At 41.6% G+C, this 22,284-nt stretch overlaps 4 protein-coding genes and 3 long non-coding RNA genes across 10 annotated transcripts in view; 5 read left to right on the forward strand and 2 right to left on the reverse strand.

Moving 5' to 3' along the window:
* The window catches only part of LOC135347659 (uncharacterized), a 38,396-nt gene that overhangs the window by 12,366 nt on the left and 3,746 nt on the right, over nt 1–22,284 (forward strand). The window lies entirely within an intron of this gene.
* Nucleotides 707–22,251, forward strand: LOC135347669 (uncharacterized). Its single transcript, XR_010398514.1, has 2 exons — nt 707–3,115; nt 21,929–22,251. It is a non-coding gene; the product is annotated as an uncharacterized LOC135347669 (long non-coding RNA).
* Nucleotides 4,536–5,652, forward strand: LOC135347644 (uncharacterized). The gene is made up of 5 exons (XM_064545683.1): nt 4,536–4,672; nt 4,723–4,882; nt 4,935–5,233; nt 5,285–5,334; nt 5,449–5,652. The coding sequence occupies exons 1-5, from the start codon at nt 4,628–4,630 to the stop codon at nt 5,525–5,527; spliced, it is 633 nt and encodes a 210-aa protein (XP_064401753.1). The 5' UTR covers nt 4,536–4,627; the 3' UTR covers nt 5,528–5,652.
* Nucleotides 5,456–8,322, reverse strand: LOC135347605 (uncharacterized). Its single transcript, XM_064545639.1, has 14 exons — nt 7,908–8,322; nt 7,716–7,858; nt 7,553–7,659; nt 7,386–7,489; nt 7,219–7,331; nt 7,087–7,160; nt 6,924–7,033; nt 6,775–6,873; nt 6,636–6,728; nt 6,481–6,581; nt 6,277–6,429; nt 6,107–6,226; nt 5,816–5,973; nt 5,456–5,760 (listed from the first exon to the last, which is right to left on the reverse strand). Exons 1-14 carry the CDS (start codon nt 8,149–8,151, stop codon nt 5,637–5,639), a joined length of 1,743 nt encoding a protein of 580 aa, XP_064401709.1. The 5' UTR covers nt 8,152–8,322; the 3' UTR covers nt 5,456–5,636.
* Nucleotides 9,786–12,179, forward strand: LOC135347600 (uncharacterized). Its single transcript, XM_064545632.1, has 7 exons — nt 9,786–10,673; nt 10,726–11,021; nt 11,074–11,298; nt 11,355–11,600; nt 11,655–11,731; nt 11,789–11,985; nt 12,038–12,179. The coding sequence occupies exons 1-7, from the start codon at nt 9,786–9,788 to the stop codon at nt 12,089–12,091; spliced, it is 1,983 nt and encodes a 660-aa protein (XP_064401702.1). The 3' UTR covers nt 12,092–12,179.
* LOC135347656 (uncharacterized) lies at nt 11,463–12,821 on the reverse strand. Of its 4 annotated transcripts, none has more exons than XR_010398500.1 (4): nt 12,680–12,821; nt 12,016–12,418; nt 11,771–11,905; nt 11,463–11,603 (listed from the first exon to the last, which is right to left on the reverse strand). It is a non-coding gene; the product is annotated as an uncharacterized LOC135347656 (long non-coding RNA). The 4 variants fall into 4 exon arrangements; XR_010398499.1 differs by having other exon boundaries at nt 12,016–12,602; nt 12,680–12,819; XR_010398497.1 differs by having other exon boundaries at nt 12,674–12,815.
* On the forward strand, nt 15,674–21,692 carry LOC135347583 (uncharacterized). Its single transcript, XM_064545612.1, has one exon. The coding sequence runs from the start codon at nt 16,088–16,090 to the stop codon at nt 20,024–20,026; it is 3,939 nt and encodes a 1,312-aa protein (XP_064401682.1). The 5' UTR covers nt 15,674–16,087; the 3' UTR covers nt 20,027–21,692.

Below are 22,284 nucleotides of genomic sequence, written 5' to 3' on the forward strand. Positions count from 1 at the left end.
TAGCTAAGGCCACTCCAAATGAGACTGTAGTTTCCCGTCCAACTCGCGCTTCTTGCTTTAGCTACCTCATTGATAGTCATTATGATACATCCGCTTATAATTTACTAGAGTCTCTGACGGGAAACTACAGTCTCATTTGGAGTGGCCTAATGTACTGTACACAACTTCCCCCCCTACAAGTGGATAGGCCTGGAAGGGGACAGAAGCTTCAATAACCAGCCTTGAGCCAGCCCAAAAGTACCAAATTATTTTCAGGCTCTAAATCTGAAACGCTCTGCTCAAGGCCCTCCTGCAATTAATTATAATACGTGAGTAAGCTTAATGGATAGATATACAGTTCTCTTCAAATTGCAAACTTTCTCAATAATTTTTTTCCACCTGTACAGTGGAAGACAAACAAAAGGACTTTATATATCAGCTGCAACAACTAGAACAGTTATACAGCACATGCATAATTATAATAAATTTATTTGTCTAGTTCACATATAATCATCTCACTTACCATAAGCCATATAGCTAGCTAGCTTACTGCTTGTGTCTTGGTACCACCATGGTGTCAGTAGTTTGAATTAATTTCTATTTAAAGCACTAGCGCTGCGGCTTTAAATCCACTGACCGCGGCCACTATAAAGGAACAATCCGCCGCTAGCTGCACAATTTAGATGGCCACCTTTACCTGCATATTTGTAAAGATCGTCAGTAAGAAGAAGAGTTAGGAGTTCAGGAACAACGCATTTGTGCTCTCCTTGGTGAGTAGATTCAGATTTATGGCGCAATATTAGTGCCAAAATTAGAGTATATACGTATTTGTATCTAGGGGGTACTCTTTTTGTAAACTGGTATAGAAAATAAACATTCAGGGGTACACTTTTTATCACTTGGGGGTACTCTTATCAGTTTAGGTACACAAATAATTCTTTTGAGGGTACCTACTCTTCCATATTATAATGACCTGAAGAGTATGTGTGGTACGTTGGTCTGTTTGTTACCCGAGGCGCGTGGGCGGCCACGGGTATAGTAGTCTGTTGGTTTGTTTGTTAACCCGAGGCGCGTGGGCGGCCACGGGTTATAGTAGTCTGTCTGTTTGTCTGTTTGTTTCTTTGTTAACCCGAGGCGCGTGGGCGGCCACGGGTTATAGTAGTCTGTCTGTTTGTCTGTTTGTTACCCGAGGCCGTGCCGCGGCCAGCGGGTATAGTAGTCTGTTGGTTTGTTACCCGAGGCGCGCGTGGGCGGCCACGGGTATAGTAGTCTGTTGGTTTGTTTGTTTGTTTGTTTGTTTGTCTGTTTGTCACTAGTATATCTACTCACCTGGATGCCATAGCGCTGCGTTTGCAGCATAGGTAGCCTTCACATAACAATATCTTGGTTTAAATAGTGGCAGATTTTGATGTTAAAGCTTCTTTGTCGAGCAAAAGCTAAGAAGCTTGAATAAGCTTGTGACTAGGTCTGCTTACCTGGATGTTCTAGCACTGCGTTTACAGCATGAGTAGCCTCCACACAACAAGTTAGTACTTTTGATAGTGGCAGCTTTCGGTGTTAAAGCTTCTTTGTCTAATAAAAGCGAGCAAAATGTAGCTTGAACAGAACTTGCACATGCGTTACTTATAACTGAAGTGATCCTGTACCAAGAACGATGGAACAGGGTCACTACAGTAGAAAGCTGTATATACCAGGAACAATGGAAGAGGGTCACTAGTAGAAGCTTGAATATAGCTCCTGCTGCTGACTGGGATCCTACTCCATGCAGAACCTGGAGCCATACTTCTCTGAGACTCCAGGCTTCTTTACTGTGATCCTAATCCACAGTGCATATATCTATAGTACCACTACCTGTTCTCAAATGTTCTGAGTTGCTGTGCAAGTCATACATGATAACAACATCACTATATGCACTGCATTATATTTCTGGTTTCTTTATAATCATGTCACCAGCCGAGGGTTTGCACTTTAGTGCTCTAGTTTGTTTGTTTGTTTGTTTGTGATGGGGTTTTCTACTCACCTGGATGCCATAGCGCTGCGTTTGCAGCATAGATAGCCTTCACACAACAATATCTTGATTTAAATAGTGGCAGATTTTGATGTTAAAGTTTCTTTGTCGAATAAAAGCGAGCAAAAGCTAAACTTGCCCGTTGGCAGCTGCTAACTACACGCGGCCTTTATTCGAGATACCCTATGTTACATATGTGATTTTTTCCACATGGGTTACTTACAGCTGACGTGATCCTGTACCAGAAACAATGGAACAGGGTCACTAAAGTAGAAAGCTAGAATTACTGCCTCTGCTGACTAGGTATTTGCAGCTGAAGTGATCCCGTAACATGAATAAGGGCCAAGAAAGTAGAATTGTGACTGGTTGTTGACTGACTCTGGATCCTATACTCTAGCCTGGAAGGAGCCATACTTCTCTTAGTCTAAGACTCCAGGCTTCTTTGCTGTGATCCCAGTCCACAGTGCATGTCTCATGTGACATACTCAATGTTTCAGCATCCCTACAGTCTGGTTTAGTTTTATTGCTCTTGAGTTGCTGTGCTAGTCATACATGCACTGCATTAATCACTCTTCTGGTTTCTTTATTATCATGTCACCAGCCGAGGGTTTGCACTTTAGTGCTCTAGTTTGTTTGTTTGTTTGTTTGTAACGAGTATATCTACTCACCTGGATGCCATAGCACTGCATTTACAGCATAGATAGTCTTCACACAACAATATCTTGGTTTAAATAGTGGCAGATTTTGATGTTAAAGCTTCTTTGTCGAGTAAAAGCGAGCAAAAGCTAAGAAGCTTAAACTTGCCACGTGGCCTTGAGTCAAGGTACGGGATCACTTCAGCTGAAAATACGTAGTCAAGGCTTGATTACGTATTTTCAGCTGAAGTGATCCCGTACCAGGAACAATTGATAGTTTTGTCATGCGCACTATGAGCATAACCAAGCCCATCCACGTGGTTTTAATCATTATTGAAGACCTGTGAAAGCCTGAATTACAAGGACAGATCAGACTAGACTTCTTGGACCGAAGATATCAATATGCCCTTCTCTAAACCTTGTCCCCAATGTGGGGATGAGGTCCACATCAGGACACTGAGGTGTCCAAATTGCGACCATGTTCTGCGGAATAGTAAGTCCCTTACTGTACGTAGAAAAAGCAATACAGCATCTATGATGGTACGTAGAGCTTTAGAAACACCAAGCAAAGTTCAACAACGACTACAGTACGAGTGTGAGCGTGCTAACAAAAAGCGACGTGAAGAATCACCTGAAACAACTAGTAAGCGTAGGAAGCTTGAGCATGAGCGTGTTATCAAAAATCGAAGTGTAGAATCACCTGAGACAACTAGTAAGCGTAGGAAGCTTGAGCATGAGCGTGTTGTCGAAAATCGAAGTGTAGAATCACCTGAGACAACTAGTAAGCGTAGGAAGCTTGAGCATGAGCGTGTTGTCAAAAATCGAAGTGTAGAATCACCTGAGACAACTAGTAAGCGTAGGAAGCTTGAGCATGAGCGTGTCATCGAAAATCGAAGTGTAGAATCACCTGAAAAATCTCAAAAGCGTAGGAAGCTTGAGCATGAGCGTGTTATCAAAAATCGAAGTGTAGAATCACCTGAGACAACTCAAAAGCGTAGAAAGCTGGACAACGAGCGTGCTTAAAAAATCGTGCCTTAGAATCGCCTGAGACAACTCGCAGACGTGTAAAGCTTGAGTGTGAGCGCACAGCTTCTAGACGCTCTAATGTTTCTATAGATAACGCTATAGAATCATTTATTAATAAAACGAAGGAAGGACCAAATTATGTATGTGTCTCTTGCAATCGACTAATGTATAGACAATCAGTAGTATCCTTCACTAAAAGTAAGTACACTAAAGCAAAAACGCCCATGTTAAATACAGTAGTAGGGAATGATAATTTGTATGCTAGTTTTAACGGAAAGTATTTCATATGTAGAACTTGTGATGGTGCCCTGTCTAAAGGATGCATGCCTATACAGTCTGTAGCAAACAATTTGTCATTAGCTTCTGTACCCCCTGAGCTTGCCTGTTTGAACAAACTAGAAACCAGATTACTCTGCCTAAGAATAGCATTTATGAAAATGGTTGCCCTTCCATCTGGTAAACAAAGGTGTATCCATGGTCCCGCTGTAAACGTTCCAATAAGGTTAGACAGTGTTGTTCAAACATTGCCTAGGTTACCTGATCAAAGTCAGCTTGTCCCATTAAAATTCAAAAGAAAATTAGAATACAAAGGCCATTATATGTATGAATACATTACTCCAGAAAAGATTTTCAGTGCCCTAGACTGGCTTAAAGCAAACCACCCCAATTATGCTAGCATTAAACGAGAAGCTTGCGCATAAAATTGATACGCAATCTATGAACTGCGCGTTTACGCACTCGTTGCTAGAGCGCTACGCCCACGGTATAAAAGGGGCAGGGCCCGGCCGGAAGTGAATGCTGCTGCAAATGGCGGCTAATTCAAACTCTGGCTGCTCTCTGACTCTATGCACACACACGTACAGTACACAAACACACTTATTTTACTGCACATGCCCAGAAGTAGCCTTAGAAGGCCTGAACACATGGCAGCAACACTTCTAAGTTTTTTCAAGACCCATATGGTTTTTTTTGTGGTACAATGGCTTCTGGCAGCTCCAACAGCGATGGAAATAGAGATATAACAGTAAGAACACAATAGAACAATGTAAAAAGTCATACAAATCCATACTTTAGCTAATACTAATGAGTGGGGAAGCAGTTCCAAGTGATTGGGTGGACAGGTTCAACGACTTTCTCCGGAACAACCAACCAAGCGGCAATCGAACAGTACAGCTGACGTTGAATGCAACACTAGCACTAGACACTCATAGCGACGACTCAGAACCACAAGAAGGTACATGTACATAAAAGTAGAAATAAACACACAAGTCAAATTTTTTTATTAGAATACCCGCACCATGTTCGTGGTTACCAGCACAACCCAGCAACTCCAGTTCTCCGTGGCATTGATCACTGCATACACTGCCTGTGTTCACCGTGTGTGATTCAGCTTCCTCCAGACTTTCTAAGAGGATCTTGTGGCCCCCATCCTGCCAACGATGAGAAAAGACATCAACTGTACAGAAAGTTCTGGAGGTTGCTGAATACACTGAGAGTGTGGGTAGATGATGAGTATTTGGCTAGGAAGGAGACGAGGACAGTGATACATGACAAGAGGGAAATAATCCCGAAATGTGTAGTTTTAGTAAGTGATAAAATTTTACAGGTATGTACATGTACTGTTTCTCTTGTGTAGGAGATTAGGAGGAGGTACCCCAGCCACAATGGCATATACCGTGACTACAGGTAAGGCCTTGATATCAAATGGAATAGTGTGCCTACTATGCTAAGAGACTAGGAATTTAGCATAGGGGGGCTAACAAGAGCAAAGCAAATACTAATTCCTTATTACTATTACAGATCAACATTTGAGGCAGAAACTGATGAGTATTTGCCAGAAGAGGCTGGTATGGAAACCGAGTCCACCTCTAGAGAGTGACTGCCTTATAATTATCCTGTACACACCAATTACGTAGTAAATAAAACTCATTAATTGTTAGTCGGCCATGTCATCATTAATTGTTAGTCGGCCATGTCATCATTAATTGTTAGTCGTCCATGTCATCGTCCTCAGCCTCTGACTCGTCAGAATATTCTGGTGGCATCACTCCGTCTTCTAAGGTCACGTCATCATTCTGCTCCTCTACTACGTCATCTTCTTCGATCAATTCTCTACGAAAGTTACATGTCAAATGCCCTTACATGTACGTACACATTGTAATCATACCTCATGTCAGCTTTGTTTTGTTCAACATACATTGCCCATAGCAAAGCAACAAATTTAAAACCTTTCTTCACTAAGGCTTTCATTGCTGTGCGGCGATCTGGTCGTCGAAGGTCACTCACTTTGCTCATACTGGTGTAAGAGCGATTGACGTTCTCATTCTAGAATAAAGCAATTATCGATAGTATAGACTGAAATTTAAAGTAAATGTAAGCTCTAAATACTACTACAAATTAGTGTACGAGAATCTCTCCCCCCACATAGTGTACACATAATAATACTCCATGTACGTACCCAATCCAAGACAGCCAAATTCATTCGCATTATGAACGTCTCAGTCGAAAAGTGAATGCGCTTGGGTAGGTAGGTGAGGAGTTGATGGTTGAACGACTCAACCCAGTAGGTATCACGACACTATACAATATACGGGTATGTTATACAAACAACACATGTTTAATCCTTACCGAACAGAAATCTTTAGCATAGCGGTAAATGTACGTCGTATGGAGCTGCTTTATGAGAGCTTCTATAGCCTTTCTGCTAACAAGCTTGTCCCTACTGGGTTCGTAGTCGTCCATGTGGCAAGTAGAGGAAGGGTGGCAATTTGTGTGGATTCTCTACAAAAACATCAATGTATTACTAATAAACACGCAACAATAATAACTAACCTGGTAGTGATTAGGGATATTCATTATTATCTCCTTCAGTTTCTCAGCAGACCCTCCGCAATTTTTCATTGCCCAATACAGGTGGATCTTTATACTTCTTCCTATTAATGCACACCTTACTAGTGTACATGAAAGTTTAATTAGTAGATTCTTACGTTTATCTGATAATTCAGGAAACCAAACCTTCCCTCTATCACGAACTAGGCCCTGTGTTACTTTCTTTATTTCCTTCGACACATTCTTCGTTCCTAAAATGTGTGTGAAAATGATACAACATACCACACATTTTCTTACCATGCCAAGTGTCGTAGGAATTGATGAGTCCCAACTCGTCTGACACGTACTTTGCGACCTGCACCTGCATATCATGAGCTACCTCGATGACTTCAATACCTAGATTTGGCAATAATTATTATGTGCATTCATTTATTATGGGGATAAACCTCTGCTTTGCACTTGAGGGATAACAAGCTTGGTACACGCAAGTTCTCTGGTCTGTGCAGTGGAGTGTTCGGCCCGAGAGAGAGTTGATATGCCGAGTATCTTCTTGTTGCTGAAAATATACAAAATAAATACAAAACCGACAGAGACACACTAACTTCCCACCTTCCAGACAGGCAAGGCACAGTTGTGTGGTATGCGTTGGCTGTTGAGTCGTGCCGGGCATCAGTGATTACCCACTAAGTTTAAAACAATAATAAAATTATTTATTACTAGTAATACGGTACACAAACACACCTCTCCTTTGTTGGTGGTATACTCAGGAAGGGCCTTCACATCAAAAACAGCCGACATCATGCTCACGTTTGCTGCCCTTTGTACAATGTCACGGTAACCTAGCTTTCCGTACACTGAGGAAACATATGAATTTACTTACACTCTGGGTATAGTTGGAGTGAGCTAACCTTGTCGGATGTAACTTTGACCAACAGTCCCTAAACCACAGAACTGACTAAAGTGGGTGTATTGGGAGGGTAGAATTCCAGCACAAGTAAACCCATGAACAACCCTATATAAAATATACCAGAGATGCAGTAAACACATAACTATGGTGTGGTATCCATAAGCTTACTTCTGGTTCACCAAATAATGTCCTCCAAATACACGGGAGCTAGACCACTTTCTCTTCTGCACCTTACAGCGTCGGCAGCAAAAAAGAGCTCGTACCACATGTCCTTTCTACAAAAAAACACACGTGTAATTTATAAAACTGACAGTCAACTTTCAACACACACCTGTACTATTGACTGGACTTCCCAGGGACTTCTAGTTACCCCACACGGACAGGGCGTGGCAAGCCCTTTCACTAGGTCAGTGAAACAATGATACTCCGTGGCAAAGAGTTGTTGCCCATCGGAAGTATCGTTTTTGTACATACCTGCACGATGCTTCATAGAGCATTTACTTATGATGCTTGTATTGCTTACCATTGTTGCTCATAAAGCTCCTGATTGCAGTGACAGGGGTAGGGGGAGGGTGTGAGTGATCTGGGTCACCTTCAACAGAAGCACAGAGTGTGCTCAACAGGCTAAAGTTGTCAAGCAGAGGGCTTCCAGGAGGCTTTAGCAGCTCACGGACGTGCTTTAGGCGACCAAGAAACGCTTGCTTCTCCTCTTCATCAACGAAGTGAACGTCCATTGTGTAGCGCACCCGTTTCCTTGAAGTAGCCATCGCAAACTAGCTTACTGTTTACTGACTAAAAGACCACGTGTCTAAGCGGATGTCAAGCGTTCAATACGCCCCTTTTACGCTCATAAAAGCATTGCTAAAGGCAGTGAATCTGGGATACAGCCTGAGCGCAAAGAGTAGCCATTTTATCCCTTATAAATTTTGCGTGCGACATTTTTTTGGCCGGGCCCCGCCCCTTTTATACCCACGCTTCTCGTTTAAGATTAATGCTGAATGGTCCAAAAACTCTAAAGAGTTAGACCTTGATTTATTTGATGGCTTAATGAAAAATACTGTTAGTGATTCTGTTGCTGCAGGTGACAATAAACTTGAAAAACTGGTCAAAGCCAGTGTTGTTAGTACTACTATCCCAGATGAAACCTCTTTAAAGGGTGTTAGCACCTCCTTACCTGAAGATAGAGTGGCCTCAGCATTCCACAGTGATAGTAATTTGTCTGGGTTAGTTCCTTTGAAGTTTGCTACTCCCTGCCTAACAGTTGCTTCTAAATGTTTAGAGCAGTTTGCCTCTGGCTGTAATTTGACTATTCATAATGTGCCAGGAGATGGCAATTGCTTATTTTGGGCAGTAGCTTACCAGCTAAATACAAAGACTGTGTGCAGTACTAGTGCCCCTGAACTGAGACAGATGGTAGCCTCTTACATGGAAAACCATAGTGACCATTTCAGCAGCTTTTTAGCTGGATCTCAACCCTCTAGTAACCCGTATGACAATGATACAGAGGCTCCCACTATTGAAGATTCTTTCATTGATAGTATGACTGATCCTGATTTGCAGTTACTAGCCAGGTGGACTAGATATCTTGAAAGGCTTAGACACGGTGCCTGGGGAGATAACCTATGTATAGCAGCAATAGCTGACATCTTTTCTGTAACAATCAATGTGTATGCTGCGAATGAACAAAGATGTAACGTTCTTACAGTTAAGCCTCAAAATGGGTCTACTTTATTTGAGGTTAATATTGGACTTATATTACAATGGCACTTTGTAGGCCTTGATGAAGTACCTGAGCTTAATGAGCCTACTATCAGCTTAGGGTCATCTGCAACTACACAGGGTATATCTACCGATCACCGCTGTTTCAAGACTGCCACTTAGTTTGTAATTAGAACATACTGCAATTCAATGAAATATTGGAAAAGTGGGTGTGGTTTTCTATCTGTAAATTTCCTGTCTTGTGCAATATTCATACCCATGGCAACTGCTCAGTTATTCATTTAAATCACATGCAAGCAGAGTGACTGTCATGTGCATCTTGTCATCTACTGAATGACACCAAATGCGCATAGCAACAGCCAATAGGCTGCGCGTGCGCACATGGAAACTACACTGCACTTAATTAATGTACAACTACAAGGTTGTAAGTGGATGTGTTCATAAGTGATCACTGATCAGCTGGAGTTTTTCCATGAAGTGTACTCTGCAGCAACAGGAAGAGGAAGTGTTACACTACTAGTTTGACTGCAACAGGTAATTGGACACATTTTTTACAACAAGATATTAGGTCCGAAACTTGATGCAAATTTGATTAGAATACAATACATACGTACACAAATAATAGTGTAGAAACAATATAACAATGAATAATAACATTAAGTCATTTATATAATGTTTAGGAATGAATCAAGAGCACCTAGGTGCACTCGCCAAGCACTGCCGAGTGTGTGGTTCTCATTATAAAAATAAAAAAGGCCGAGCGTACTCTTGCTCAGAGAGAAAGGTCGATATCCTAAAGGTGTTCGGCATAGACATCAGTGAAGATGTGGAAACAACTCATCCACAGTCCTACTGCAAGCAGTGTAACAATATTATGTACAACACAGCAAAGAAAGCTATGGACGGAAGACAATACAACCCCAGAAAGGTGATTGCATCGTGGTCTGCTCACAGCGAGGACAACTGCCTAGTTTGTTCTAGTTGTAGTACTCACAGTATTGGTGGGAGGCCAAGAAAACAACTTTATGCACCTGGCAGGCCAGCAAAAGGCTCCTTCCGGTCATGCATCCAGTACGTTCACACGATCGCTCCTCCCACCTTCTGTCAGCAAGCAACAGTAATAGCCCCACACGATATTTTCGAATGCCCTCTTTGTTTACACATTGTAGATAAGCCGATCGAGCTGGCTTGTGGTAGTCTGGTCTGTGCGGGTTGTTTGTGCGAGCGCTTAAGAGTATCTCAAAGCCTGTCGTGTCCCTGCTGCCACTCAGAGCACCTCGATGACTTCACCACCATACACCCTCCGTCTGAGATCACTCTGAGGGCGTTAGGAAACATGGAGGTCACATGCAGTATGTGTGCAAAACGTGGTCATCTGAGAAATCACAAGGCTCATGTTGACAGCATGTGTGGGACCACACACTTTAAGTCTGCACCTCTCAATGCAACTGACCTATTGAGCATACCGGAAGACGTGATCTTGACACCACTTGAGGAGAAGCTGAAATCCAAGCTGATTAAGCGTAGCATGCACAACTCCCACACTCTAGAAGTGAAGACAGGAGGACAGGTGAGAACAATATTATTATTCTTAATAATTATACAATTATATAATTTCACAGCCTCTAACCTTGGTGCAAGTGAGCTCACCTAGAGTGGCCAGTGGAAGTGCCAGTCAAACCACCCTGAGACGCCGCAGTTCTGAGTTGCTAACGGTACGAAAGAGGGTGAGCGGTGGTGAGGAGGCGATACAGATGTGTAATGAGGTCAGGACGACTGGGCAGGAAGAGCGGGAGAAGCTTATCGAGCAGCTCAAGACCACTACAGGGTGTTTCCAGGTGAAATTCTCGGTGACAGAAAGCCTGGGGATTCAATCGGTCCTTAATATACCAATGAACAAGTTACGACTTATGAAACGGTAAATAAATCCAGGAAGACTTTACTTTTTTAACCAAACAATTCCATCTTAGCATGTTAGGACCAAACGTGAAGATTGCTTCCGAGAAGAAGATGAGGGCTGAAGCTGATATTCTCGCAGGGGTGGACAATCTTAAGAGTCAGCTTGTTCCCTTCACCTTCCCACTCAAGGATGGCAGGCACACAGTTGACATTCGAAATGTTCCAATGTGCTCCACTCCGAATCTCTGGGAGAAGATTGAAAACATGCTGGACTTCAATGACGATGATGAGAGAGGGTATATTACTTCTGTATAATACACTTAGACAATTTATAATGGTGTATTTTATTTAGAGTGCACCGACTGACCTGGCATGGAGGGAAGATACCCGCCGACGAGATATGGGTGAAGCTTGGTGGGGATAAGGGAGGAGGGAGCTTTAAGATGACCTTCCAAATTTGCAACATTGATCACCCCAATTCCCCAGTCAACACTTGTGCCTTCTGCGTGTTTGAAGCTCCAGACAATGTCACCAACCTCAAGATTGCTTTGCAGAGGTACGAACATGAGGTGGACAGTCTTCACAACAAGACATGGAGGTACTACATGATTAAAACATAAAATAATAGTCAACTTTAAAAATATTTGTACAGGGGAAAGACGATCAGGGTGTTCTTTAGTGGAGACTATGAGTTCTTATGTGCAGCATTTGGGTTGTCAGGTGCTTCAGGTAAGCATGTATAATTATTATATACACGTACACACGTACCTTGTATCATATGAATAGGCCGACATTGCTGCTTATGGTGTGTGATCAAATCAGAGCAGCTGCGTGATCCACCCGCCAATGTTCCAACCAGAAGCACTGACAGCATCCTGCAAGACCACCGCAGCTTTGTTGCAGCTGGAGGGAAACTTGCTCATGCCAAACACTACAACAACTGTGTCAGGGAACCGTTTTTCAAGAAAATCCCTCTGAATCAAGTAAATTAACACCTGTTTACACACACCCACCTTATTCATTAATTGGATGCAGGTTTGCCCCCCAGGACTGCAGTTTAGGGATTTTCTATCGCCTGTTCTCCATTGATGGAAGATGAGTGCCACCAGCTGGACATGGAAGTCAGAGGAGAACAAGACAGTCGAGAGAGGGGTGGCCCATCTTACTCCCACTATGTGGACGACTTTGCCAGAGCCAGGACCCTCAAGGATGAGCTGAACAGGTTAGTACATGTACCACAAATTACATGGAAAATATAGAGAGATTTAAAATACATTATTTTGTAGGGCAAACGAAGAAGTTGATGAACTCAACGATCTGGTGGCTCTACTGGTTGTGCTAGGTGAGGGTGAGGAAGGTGAGGAGGAGGATGACCCACGACTGCAAGCCCTCCGCTCCGAGCTCGAGGAGAAAGCCCTGCGAGCAAACAAACTGGTATGTGCTAATAGGTACACTAAGACATTATAATCATACAAATGATTTAGGATACTGAGTTGGCTAAACTGAACGCCACCATATCGAAAGGGTTCAAGAAAGAGGATGGCCCATTTATTAAAGCCCTCGATGCAGCCCTCGACAATTTTAACGTCAGAAGGCAGTCCTATTATGGAGGGACATTTGTTGGAAACCATGTTGACCTAACTCTCCAGGTTTGTACAATTAATGACTAACCCTTACTTGGACTTTGCTCTCCACAGGCTGACAACATAGAGCGACTGTGCATCGCGGTTGTACGGGCAGCAGGTTGCTATGACCATACAATTATACAGAGAGCCGAGAAAATCAAAAGAAAGTTTTCTGTCGTGATGGGTCTGTTTAGTCAATGCCACAATATCTACAACAAGTGTGCAATTACTGACGAGGAAATTGCTTGCCTAGGTAAGTTTGATTAATTGTAGAGACAATAATTATATAGATCTCTTGTACTTTCATCCACAGATATGCACATCCCAACGTTCATGACATACTATCGGGAGCAATTTCCTCACGCATCAGTAATCCCGAAGATGCACATACTAGAGAAACACGTTGTAGAGTGGCTGTACGAGTGGAAGGTGGGACTAGGGCTGATGGGAGAGCAAGGGGCAGAGTCCATCCATGCGTACTTTAATAACTTAAAGGCGTCATATCGGAACATACCTAATGGTGTCGAGAGACTTCGCTGTATGATGAGGCATCACTTCGTTCATATAGCGCCATCAAATATAATGTGCAGACCTCCACCTGTGAAGAGGCAAAAAAAGAGCAAGATATAATTGTTTTGTATCTTTTATCTTCAAGAAATCACATGCCTACAAATGCCAATTTCAAATGAACAAAACACACTTTTAAAAAAGTGTCCAATTTCGGATCACTAACGGTGTTCGCCTCCAACTTTTAATTGCTTCCGAAGCGGGGGCGTAGCTTCATTGCATACTTTACTAACCGTAGTAGCTAAATGACCTTTGACCTGCCCTTATTTGTAGGAAAAATTAATGATACTGGCTGAAAGATACTGGCTGAAGAAAACAGATGATACTGGATGGATAAACTGATCCAAAAGGAAACTGGGATGGTTGATACTGATAATAAGAAAAGTGGTGTTTCTGGATGTGAAAACAAGGGAAAGTGATATGATACTGATGTTCCTGGATGGATGAAAACAATGAAGAGTTAATCGAGTGAATAATACAATCATGATTGATGGATGGACAGATATATGATTTTGGCTTAGACTGGATACTGTGTGGCGATGTCAGCCATTACTTGGGTAAATGCAGCTTGTTTCGATTGAGGGGTTGACAGTCGCTCTCTCCACATGAACTCGTCAAGGTATGATGGCAACTGTTGTTCTGTCACCCCCCGCATCCTCTTCAGCTTGATCTTAATTCTATTCCAATAGCTCTCAATGTTTTGTGTGTGTACCCCTGTGACGCTGTTCACAAACTCAATACTGTGGTTGACGGTGCCATGGGATGCAACATTTGGCAACGATGCTACATTATTGTAAGCGGCCCAACAGTCGGAATGTATCACTGTGCCTGGTTGTACATGTGCCTGTATTATAGGCAAGAGTGTGACTGCTCTTCTATCTGCCACTAACTGGACAAAGCCAGTGGCAGGGGTTGTTGACGTGTCAGCCAACCCAAACACCCACAAGTCACTCCTGGGTCGCCTACCCCGTCCACCCTATTGTGTTTAAGTGTTTACAATATTATTGTGAGCACAATTTTACCTTAGGTTTGTGTCGGAACAGACTTTCATCGATCTGAACAATAACACCAGCTCCTCCAAGACGGATAACAGTTGCGATTAGCTTTGCTGAGCATACCTCCCTGAGCCATTGGTATATATCACACCCCGTGGATGGTCTCACCTCAGCCTCCATTGCCATGTCTGTCACAGGGTATTCTCTGGACCACCACAAAATGGCTACCAACCACTGTTGGAGAGTAATCCTACTCTTAGAGAAGAAACTGAGGTGTCTGATGTGCAGGACCAACAGACGCCATCCGACCCTGCTGAAGACCTTCGCCGTTCGATCATTGGAATAGCACACCTATTTTTGTTTATTATTTTGATCACACCTATTTTTCCTTTATTAGGCCACTCCAAGTGATACTCTGGTTTCTGGTCCACCGCCCGCATCAGATTTTATTCTTGGATTTCTATCTCATTATTGGATTTCTATCTCATTATTTCTACTGCGCATGCGCAGAATGGTCCATGTGGTACAAAATAGTGTGATAATGATATTCATTTGAAAAATAATGAGATTCATAAGGTGAAATTGATAATGACATAATGAGAAAAGCAGCCCGCCCGCTTGCAATTAGAAAAACTTCAGGACCAGAAACCAGAGTATCACTTGGAGTGGCCTCCTTATAATGCTTATTATTAATAATTATAATAATTATACCTACCTTGTACAGTCGCAGGTAGTTGCAAGCAGTCCTTTACCCCTAAGATAACTGATAATACCACCTCCCACCACTGTTGACATGCTCAAGATAGACATACTGATAGAGTGGATGGATGGATGGATTATCAAAGATCTCAGAATGCCGTGTGTGAGCGAATATCCCGGCAGTACGCACCGAGGTCAAAGGTCATTTAGCTACTACGGTTAGTAGAGTATGCAATGAAGCTACGCCCCCACTTCCGGAAGCAATTAAAAGTTGGAGGCAAACACCGTTAGTGATCCCATCTCATTTGACAGGAGAGCGTTTTTGCTGGAGACACTACATTTGTTGTTCAAAAACATGTACCAGACAAGCAAGTACAACAAGAACTGCGATAGCTTGATTCATACGTAGCTACCGTCAATAGAAAGCACATGCTCTATACTTCCTGCACATGCACATTTTTCACATAGTTAGAAGCCCCCCTAAGCCCCCCTCCACAATGGGATGCTTTAAAACCAGCACCCACTTCCTCTAGGCTTGTGGTTTTGGAGAATGTATTATCGGTCATGATCATGTACTACATCCTGATAAACTAAGTGGTGAATTTTCATTGTTGTGAAACAGCGGTGCGATACTGTTGATACTACTAGTTGTGATGATGATACTGTATCTCCTGAATTTGAAATTGATGATAAAACATTCGATGAGGGAGATGAGCATACCAGACAAATCACAGGTGGTCCTACAGCTAGTATGCTGATGTCCATTGAAAACCCTGAAGCGTTTGTTGAGATTGTCTGCCTAGCACCGGGTGAAAACCAAAAACCATTGTACATAATGTCTGACACTAATTTTGAGGCTATGAGTAATCCTGACAAGTTTCCATATGGGACTGGGTGTTTTAGTGCCGACAGACCTAAAAAGTTGACTTATCAAAAATACTTTAACCAAAGACTGTTAAATGTCGACGGTAGGTTTGCCAGTGATACTGACTACTTGTTTACTGCCCAGTACATAGTAGAAGCCAAAAAAATACAAGGTGACTGTAATCATTTCATTTTTAGACAAAAGCCTGGTAGCCTCACTGCTAGTCAAGCTAGAGATGACTCGTTCGTGAGCCAATGTCTACGTAGAGATAAAGCGTATCGTTTCATGAAAAACACGAGGATCTCCCCCATATTACCAGAAAACCTTTTTTGAAATGTTAGCTATGATTCGGCAGCTAGGTACACCTACGTGGTTTTTTACATTAACAGCAGCAGATATGAAGTGGCCCGATATTATTCAAACCATAGCCCGACAGTATGGTCAAAATTACACGGATGATGAGGTAGCTGCCCTTTCATTTGATGAAAAGTCAAAATGGATTAGGCGTAACCCAGTTACTGCAGCTAGGCACTTTCAATACCGTTTAAACACATTCTTTAATGAATTTTTAAAGTCCCCAGCTAAGCCTCTCGGTGAAATTGTAGACTATGCAGTTAGGATCGAGTTTCAAGCTAGAGGTTCTCCTCACGCACACTGTGTGCTTTGGGTAAAAGATGCCCCAAAATTTGAAGAAGCCCCTATGTCTGAAGTGTGTGACTTCATTGATCAGTATGTTTCTGTGTCCATACCTGATAGTGGTAAACTAAGAGACTTGGTGTTGCAGCTACAGCAGCATAGGCATTCCTCATATTGCAAGAGAAACCAAACCTGTCGCTTTAATTTCCCACACCCTCCTAGTGATGAAACTTTGATAGCAGAGGAGAAGCACGAAGATCGAACTGATTATGTAGAAACTTTGAAAAGTGTGCGTAAAGTACTAACAGAAGGCGATTGTGACGACTTCACAATTGACGATGTGCTATCTAAAGCTAACGTAACTCAGTCTGAATACAAGGAAGCATTAGCAGTGTCTGCAAATGGTTTTGTTATTGTGCTTAAGCGTAAACCAAATGAATGCAACGTTAACAATTACAATCCGCATGTACTACGAGCTTGGCAAGCTAACATGGATATACAGTATGTCCTCAATGGCTATGCTTGTGTGATGTATATAGCTTCGTACATAATGAAAACAGATAGAGCCATGGGTGAACTCTTGAAGCGTGTAGCAAACGAGACTAGAACCGAAGACCTTAAGACCCAATTAAAAAAAGTAGGTTCAGCGTTTCTTACACACAGGGAAGTCAGTGCCCAAGAAGCAGTTTATAGAATACTACCACTCCCCATGAAAAGGATGAGCAGGACTGTATTTTTTGTTGATACCAATCCCCAAAAAGACAGAATCGGTGTATTAAAGCCTTCTTCTGCAATCGAGAACCTTGATGATGATGACCCTAACGTATTTTGTAAGAACCTAGTAGAGAGGTATCAACACAGACCAATTGAGCTTGCAAATATATCTCTAGCTGATTTTGCTGCTAATTATAGTACCGAATATAAAGTCGTTGACGACGATACTGGTGACACTGATGTACTTCCATCTGATGCCAACAGTACTGAGAATACAGCACGTAAAATTACACTCACAGGTGGATTCGGTAAAATGAATAAACGTAATCGGGAAGCAATCATAAGGTTCACAAAGTACAATAAGGAGAAAGACCCCAGTAACTGGTATAGAGCCAAATTGATGCTTTATTTCCCATGGTACAGTGAAGAAACAGATTTGTTAGGTGGCTATTCAACCTTTGAAGAGCATTTCCGTAATGTCCAATTGTCTGTGATAGCTAATGAGAAAAAGTACACACTGTCTGACGTAGAAAACATTGAAATTGATGAGGATGGCCCCCCACAGCATGCTTGGGATCAAGTAGCACCGGGTACTGAAGCTGACAGAGCCCAACATGAAGCTGAAGGTCCTGAAACTCTAACAGATTTGTCTGAGCAAGACGTTAGGGACAATAGTGCATTGTTTACGTCCACTACCTCTAGTAGCTTACATGTGCGCTATGAAGGCGTAGCTAATCATGGGGAAATTCCACCTGATGAATACAGAAAGCTTTTAAGAGGTCTTAACAGCAAGCAAAAACAAATCGTCATGTTTCACCGTAATTGGTGCAAGAAAGCTGTGATAGCATTAAAGCATGGTAAACCCATTGAGCCATACCGTGTGTTTGTGAGTGGCCCTGGGGGTGTAGGAAAGACCCATGTTATCAAACTAATACATTCTGATACTGTTAAATTGCTTAGGTTGTCTGGCACAATAGAACCTGATGATGTTACGGTTTTGCTTACAGCCCCCACTGGTGCAGCAGCATTTATTATAGGTGGTATGACGTTACATTCTGCTCTTGTACTAGGTACCAGTAGATACGGTGGTTTTCAGCCTCTCAATCACGATCGTTTAAACTCCCTACGAAGCAAATTGTCCAAGTTAGCACTACTGATCATTGATGAAATAAGCATGGTTGGTTCCAACATGTTGCTAGAAGTGCACAAGAGACTAGAGCAAATCAAAGCTGTCATGCCGGATAGGAATACCTTTGGTGGTGTCAGTACATTAGCAGTAGGAGATCTTTTTCAATTACCCCCCGTCTGCCAAACACCTGTTTTTAGTGTCGTCAACGATAGTTATGCTAAACTATACAACTCTGGTTCATTGTGGTTAGATGAATTTCAAATGATTGAGCTAGATGAGATTATGAGGCAAAAGGGTGACTCCGTATTTTGTGAACTTTTGTGTAGGATTAGAACGGCTACACACAATGACAATGACGTCGCTGTGCTAAAGTCCAGGGAAATTACTCCTCAGATGCCCAATTACCCAAACCATGCTCTACATGTGTATAGACTCAATGCTGACGTTGATGAGCGTAACATGACCATGTTGAATGCCTTGGTTCCAGAAAGTCAGCAATATTCAATAAAGTCTCGCGATTCTAGAGCTGGTCAAACTAGCCACATTAACCTGTCAACCCTGTCTGACAAGAGATCAGAAACTGGTGGCCTACACGGCGTTTTGAAAATTGCAATTGGTGCCAGAGTTATGCTAACAACCAATGTTGACGTAGCAGATGGGCTAGTTAATGGTGCTAGAGGTGAAATAGTCGATATAGTGATGGCTGCTGGTAAGGTTACACACATTCTTGTAAATTTTGATCACCCTAATGTTGGAGCTAAGGCCAGACAAGGTAGTCAATTTTTGCAAACGTTCCCAACTGCTGTTCCACTAGTAAAACACGAAGCTGTTTTTAAGGCTAAAGGTAAACGAGGCTCTGAAATTACTCGGTTACAGTTCCCATTGACTCTAGCTTGGGCTACTACTATACATAAGGTACAAGGTTTAACACTCGATGAAATTGTGGTAGACATGAAAGGTAGCCGCTTTAGCTCTGGTCAAGCCTATGTAGCATTCAGTCGTGTTAAAAAGCTTGAAGGTTTGCATATATTGAACTTTAATGAGAAGGTTATTAAAGCGAGTGATGACGTCAAGACTGAAATGTCTAGATTAAATGATAGGGTACTCAGCCCTTTGTCCGTTGACACATGTCCTGAAGATTACATCACAATTACATTACTCAATGTGAGATCGCTGCTAGCTAAAGTACCAGACATTGAATGTGATAAATTATTTACTTCAGCTGCAATTCACTGTTTTACTGAAACATGGTTGCAGTCCGGAATAGCCAGTCCATTAATACATACAAACCATCAATGTTTAAGACTCGATAGTGTTTCTGGTGATAGAAAAGGTGGGGTTTTGATTAGTTTGCCTGAAAATATAGAAATACTGAACTCTTATGCTGGTGTTGCAATAGAAATGCTATGTGCTCTGCTTCAACTACCTAATGGACAAACCATTCATTTAACTCTTGTGTACCGATCTCCAAGTGTATCAATGAATGATTTATTAGGCTACATGTATCCCCTGTTGCAGCATCTAAAAAGCTTTAATGTATCTATTGTCCTAGGTGACTTTAATGTGGACATTCTAACTAACACTAATTCACAATTAGAAGTATTAATGCTTCGTCATGGTTATTCTCAGCTAGTGCACACTCCCACTACAGACAACGGTACTCTTATAGACCATGTATATTGCAATAGCCTAGCACCAGAGCGTGTTCATACAAAGGTTACTGATGTGTACTACTCGGATCACGATGCAGTTCTCTGCTCCATTCCCCTCGAATCTATCAGTCTAACTACGTGACCTGTACACTTAGTGAGTATTTGAGGCTATATAGCTCAACTTACTTACATTACTGAATATTTCTGAATAATACGAGTTTGAGACACCTATAATTATTCTTGTGTATGTCCACGCTCTGACCATGTTCTATGCTATACCTTGTCTGAGACAAATTTGCTAATTGGTTGAAACCAGTGCATTTTATACAGCCTCTTCAGCTAGATTATCTCTGCCTGGTTTCAACCGTAACTGCCATAAGCATTCTTTGTACGCTTGTATACTTTTTTCTGGCTTGGCCAATCCGTTTTGCTGTTACTCTATGACTCAAATGACTCCTATGACTCAAATGACTCCTATGACTCCTATGACTCAAATGACTCCTATGACTCAAATGACTCAAATGACTCAAAGTTTACTAAGTGTTCAATTAACTGTTCCTGGTTCCTGTTGAAGACTAAGAATGTCTACCGCTGCAGTGAGTTAAATCCAACCATGGTGAGTGTATACATTTGTAATTATATCATCTTTACCATAACTAGTGTCAAGAGTAGATCTACTATTGCTAGTGTACAGTGTCATAATTCAATTCTACAGATATAGTTTTTGTTTTTTGTGTATAATGCTATACTATACAAACATCCTTCATATCTTTGTCTTATATATACACACACTAAGGGCCATTTGTAGTCCCAAGAAAATTGATGAACACTGGCTAATGTAACGACTTCTAATGGCTGTCTCGACATACTACAACTGTACATTGTACGCAAGAATTATAACTATGATAAAATGGCTCTGCGACACTCAAAAATTGAAGAAAATTAATGAACGAACTATTCTTGCATAGAGACCTCAATCTAATGGCTGTCTTCGACGCACAGATTGTGGCAGATAACAAACATACATCATACGCAAGAAAATCGATAAAACTATGAACTATGATTATATAAGAGTGATACAGCAAAAATAGATGTCGCTATCCTGTTTCTACCTTCGAGCAATGCTCCCTACTTGAATTTGGCACTTTAATTTTGACAGCCTTCCAAAAGCCACATGGTCAGTCACTTTCGGCCTGAAGCCATGTTTATACGTGCACAAAGAGTGGGTATATCGACCATGATTGTTGTTAAAAACGATCGATGCCAAAAATTCAAGTCTAAAATTAATGGCAATTAGCAGAGCTCTCGCAGTCAATTTCGCTTTTATTTATTTATTGTTACAACTATTTTCAGAATCTATTTATACATCCTTTTTTTACACTTACTTTTGTTATACTATTTCTCTTATTTATTTATTGTTACAACTATTTTCAGGATCTATTTATACGTCCTTTTTTTACACTTACTTTTGTTATACTATTTCTCTTATTTATTAAACTACCATTACATCATCATAATCATTATTTTTACACTTACTTTTGTAATACTTATTATTTTCATTTTTAAACTACCATTACATCATCATAATCATTATTTTTACACTTACTTTTGTTCTACTATTTCTCGTCAAAGGAGGTTGACATCTGCGTGTCATGTGTTAACACACATTCCTGAACTTTGACCTAAGGAATGACACGCGGATGTCATGTGTTAACACACATTCCTGAACTTTGACCTAAGGAATGACACGCGGATGTCTTGCCTCCTCTGATTTCTCGTTATCCATTTCTACCATTACATCATCATAATTATTCAGTAATTACTGATCCTGTACCACCAGGAACAATGAAAGGGGTCAGAGTAGAAAGCTACAATTACGTGTATCATTCTTGATTCTTTGCTTAGAACATACCATTCAAAAAAATTCCAATAGTAGAGGCACCTCTACTGGGTAATAATAATTATATTAAACATACATAGATCTACAGTTCTCAATAATATTCCAATGTTAATGTCACTGTTTCTGTTTCTATTTACACTGCAGTCTCGGGATGATCATGCTCAGTTCCAGGCAAATCGAAAGAAAAATCTGTAATTGTGTCTTGACCATTAAATGAAACGGATGCTAGTTTTGCAACACTCAGCAAAGACAACTCATCTACAGCATCATTGTCAGCCGCTCCGACCAACTTTCGCAGTATGAAAGCATTTGCAGTCAAGGTAACATTCTCTCCATCATCGACCTTGAAAATGAGCCTTGCTAACAGAGAACTACTGCAATTGTCATACCTCTGAGCAACTTCACAACTTAAACAGCGTCCATGGATTGGCGGGCTACCAGGACCAGGCTCAACGTAACCATTGCACCCTTCTTCGATAGGAACTCCATCACACAAACAA

The sequence above is a fragment of the Halichondria panicea genome, chromosome 14 (genome assembly GCF_963675165.1).
Source record: "Halichondria panicea chromosome 14, odHalPani1.1, whole genome shotgun sequence".
Classification (NCBI taxonomy): Eukaryota; Metazoa; Porifera; class Demospongiae; order Suberitida; family Halichondriidae; genus Halichondria; species Halichondria panicea.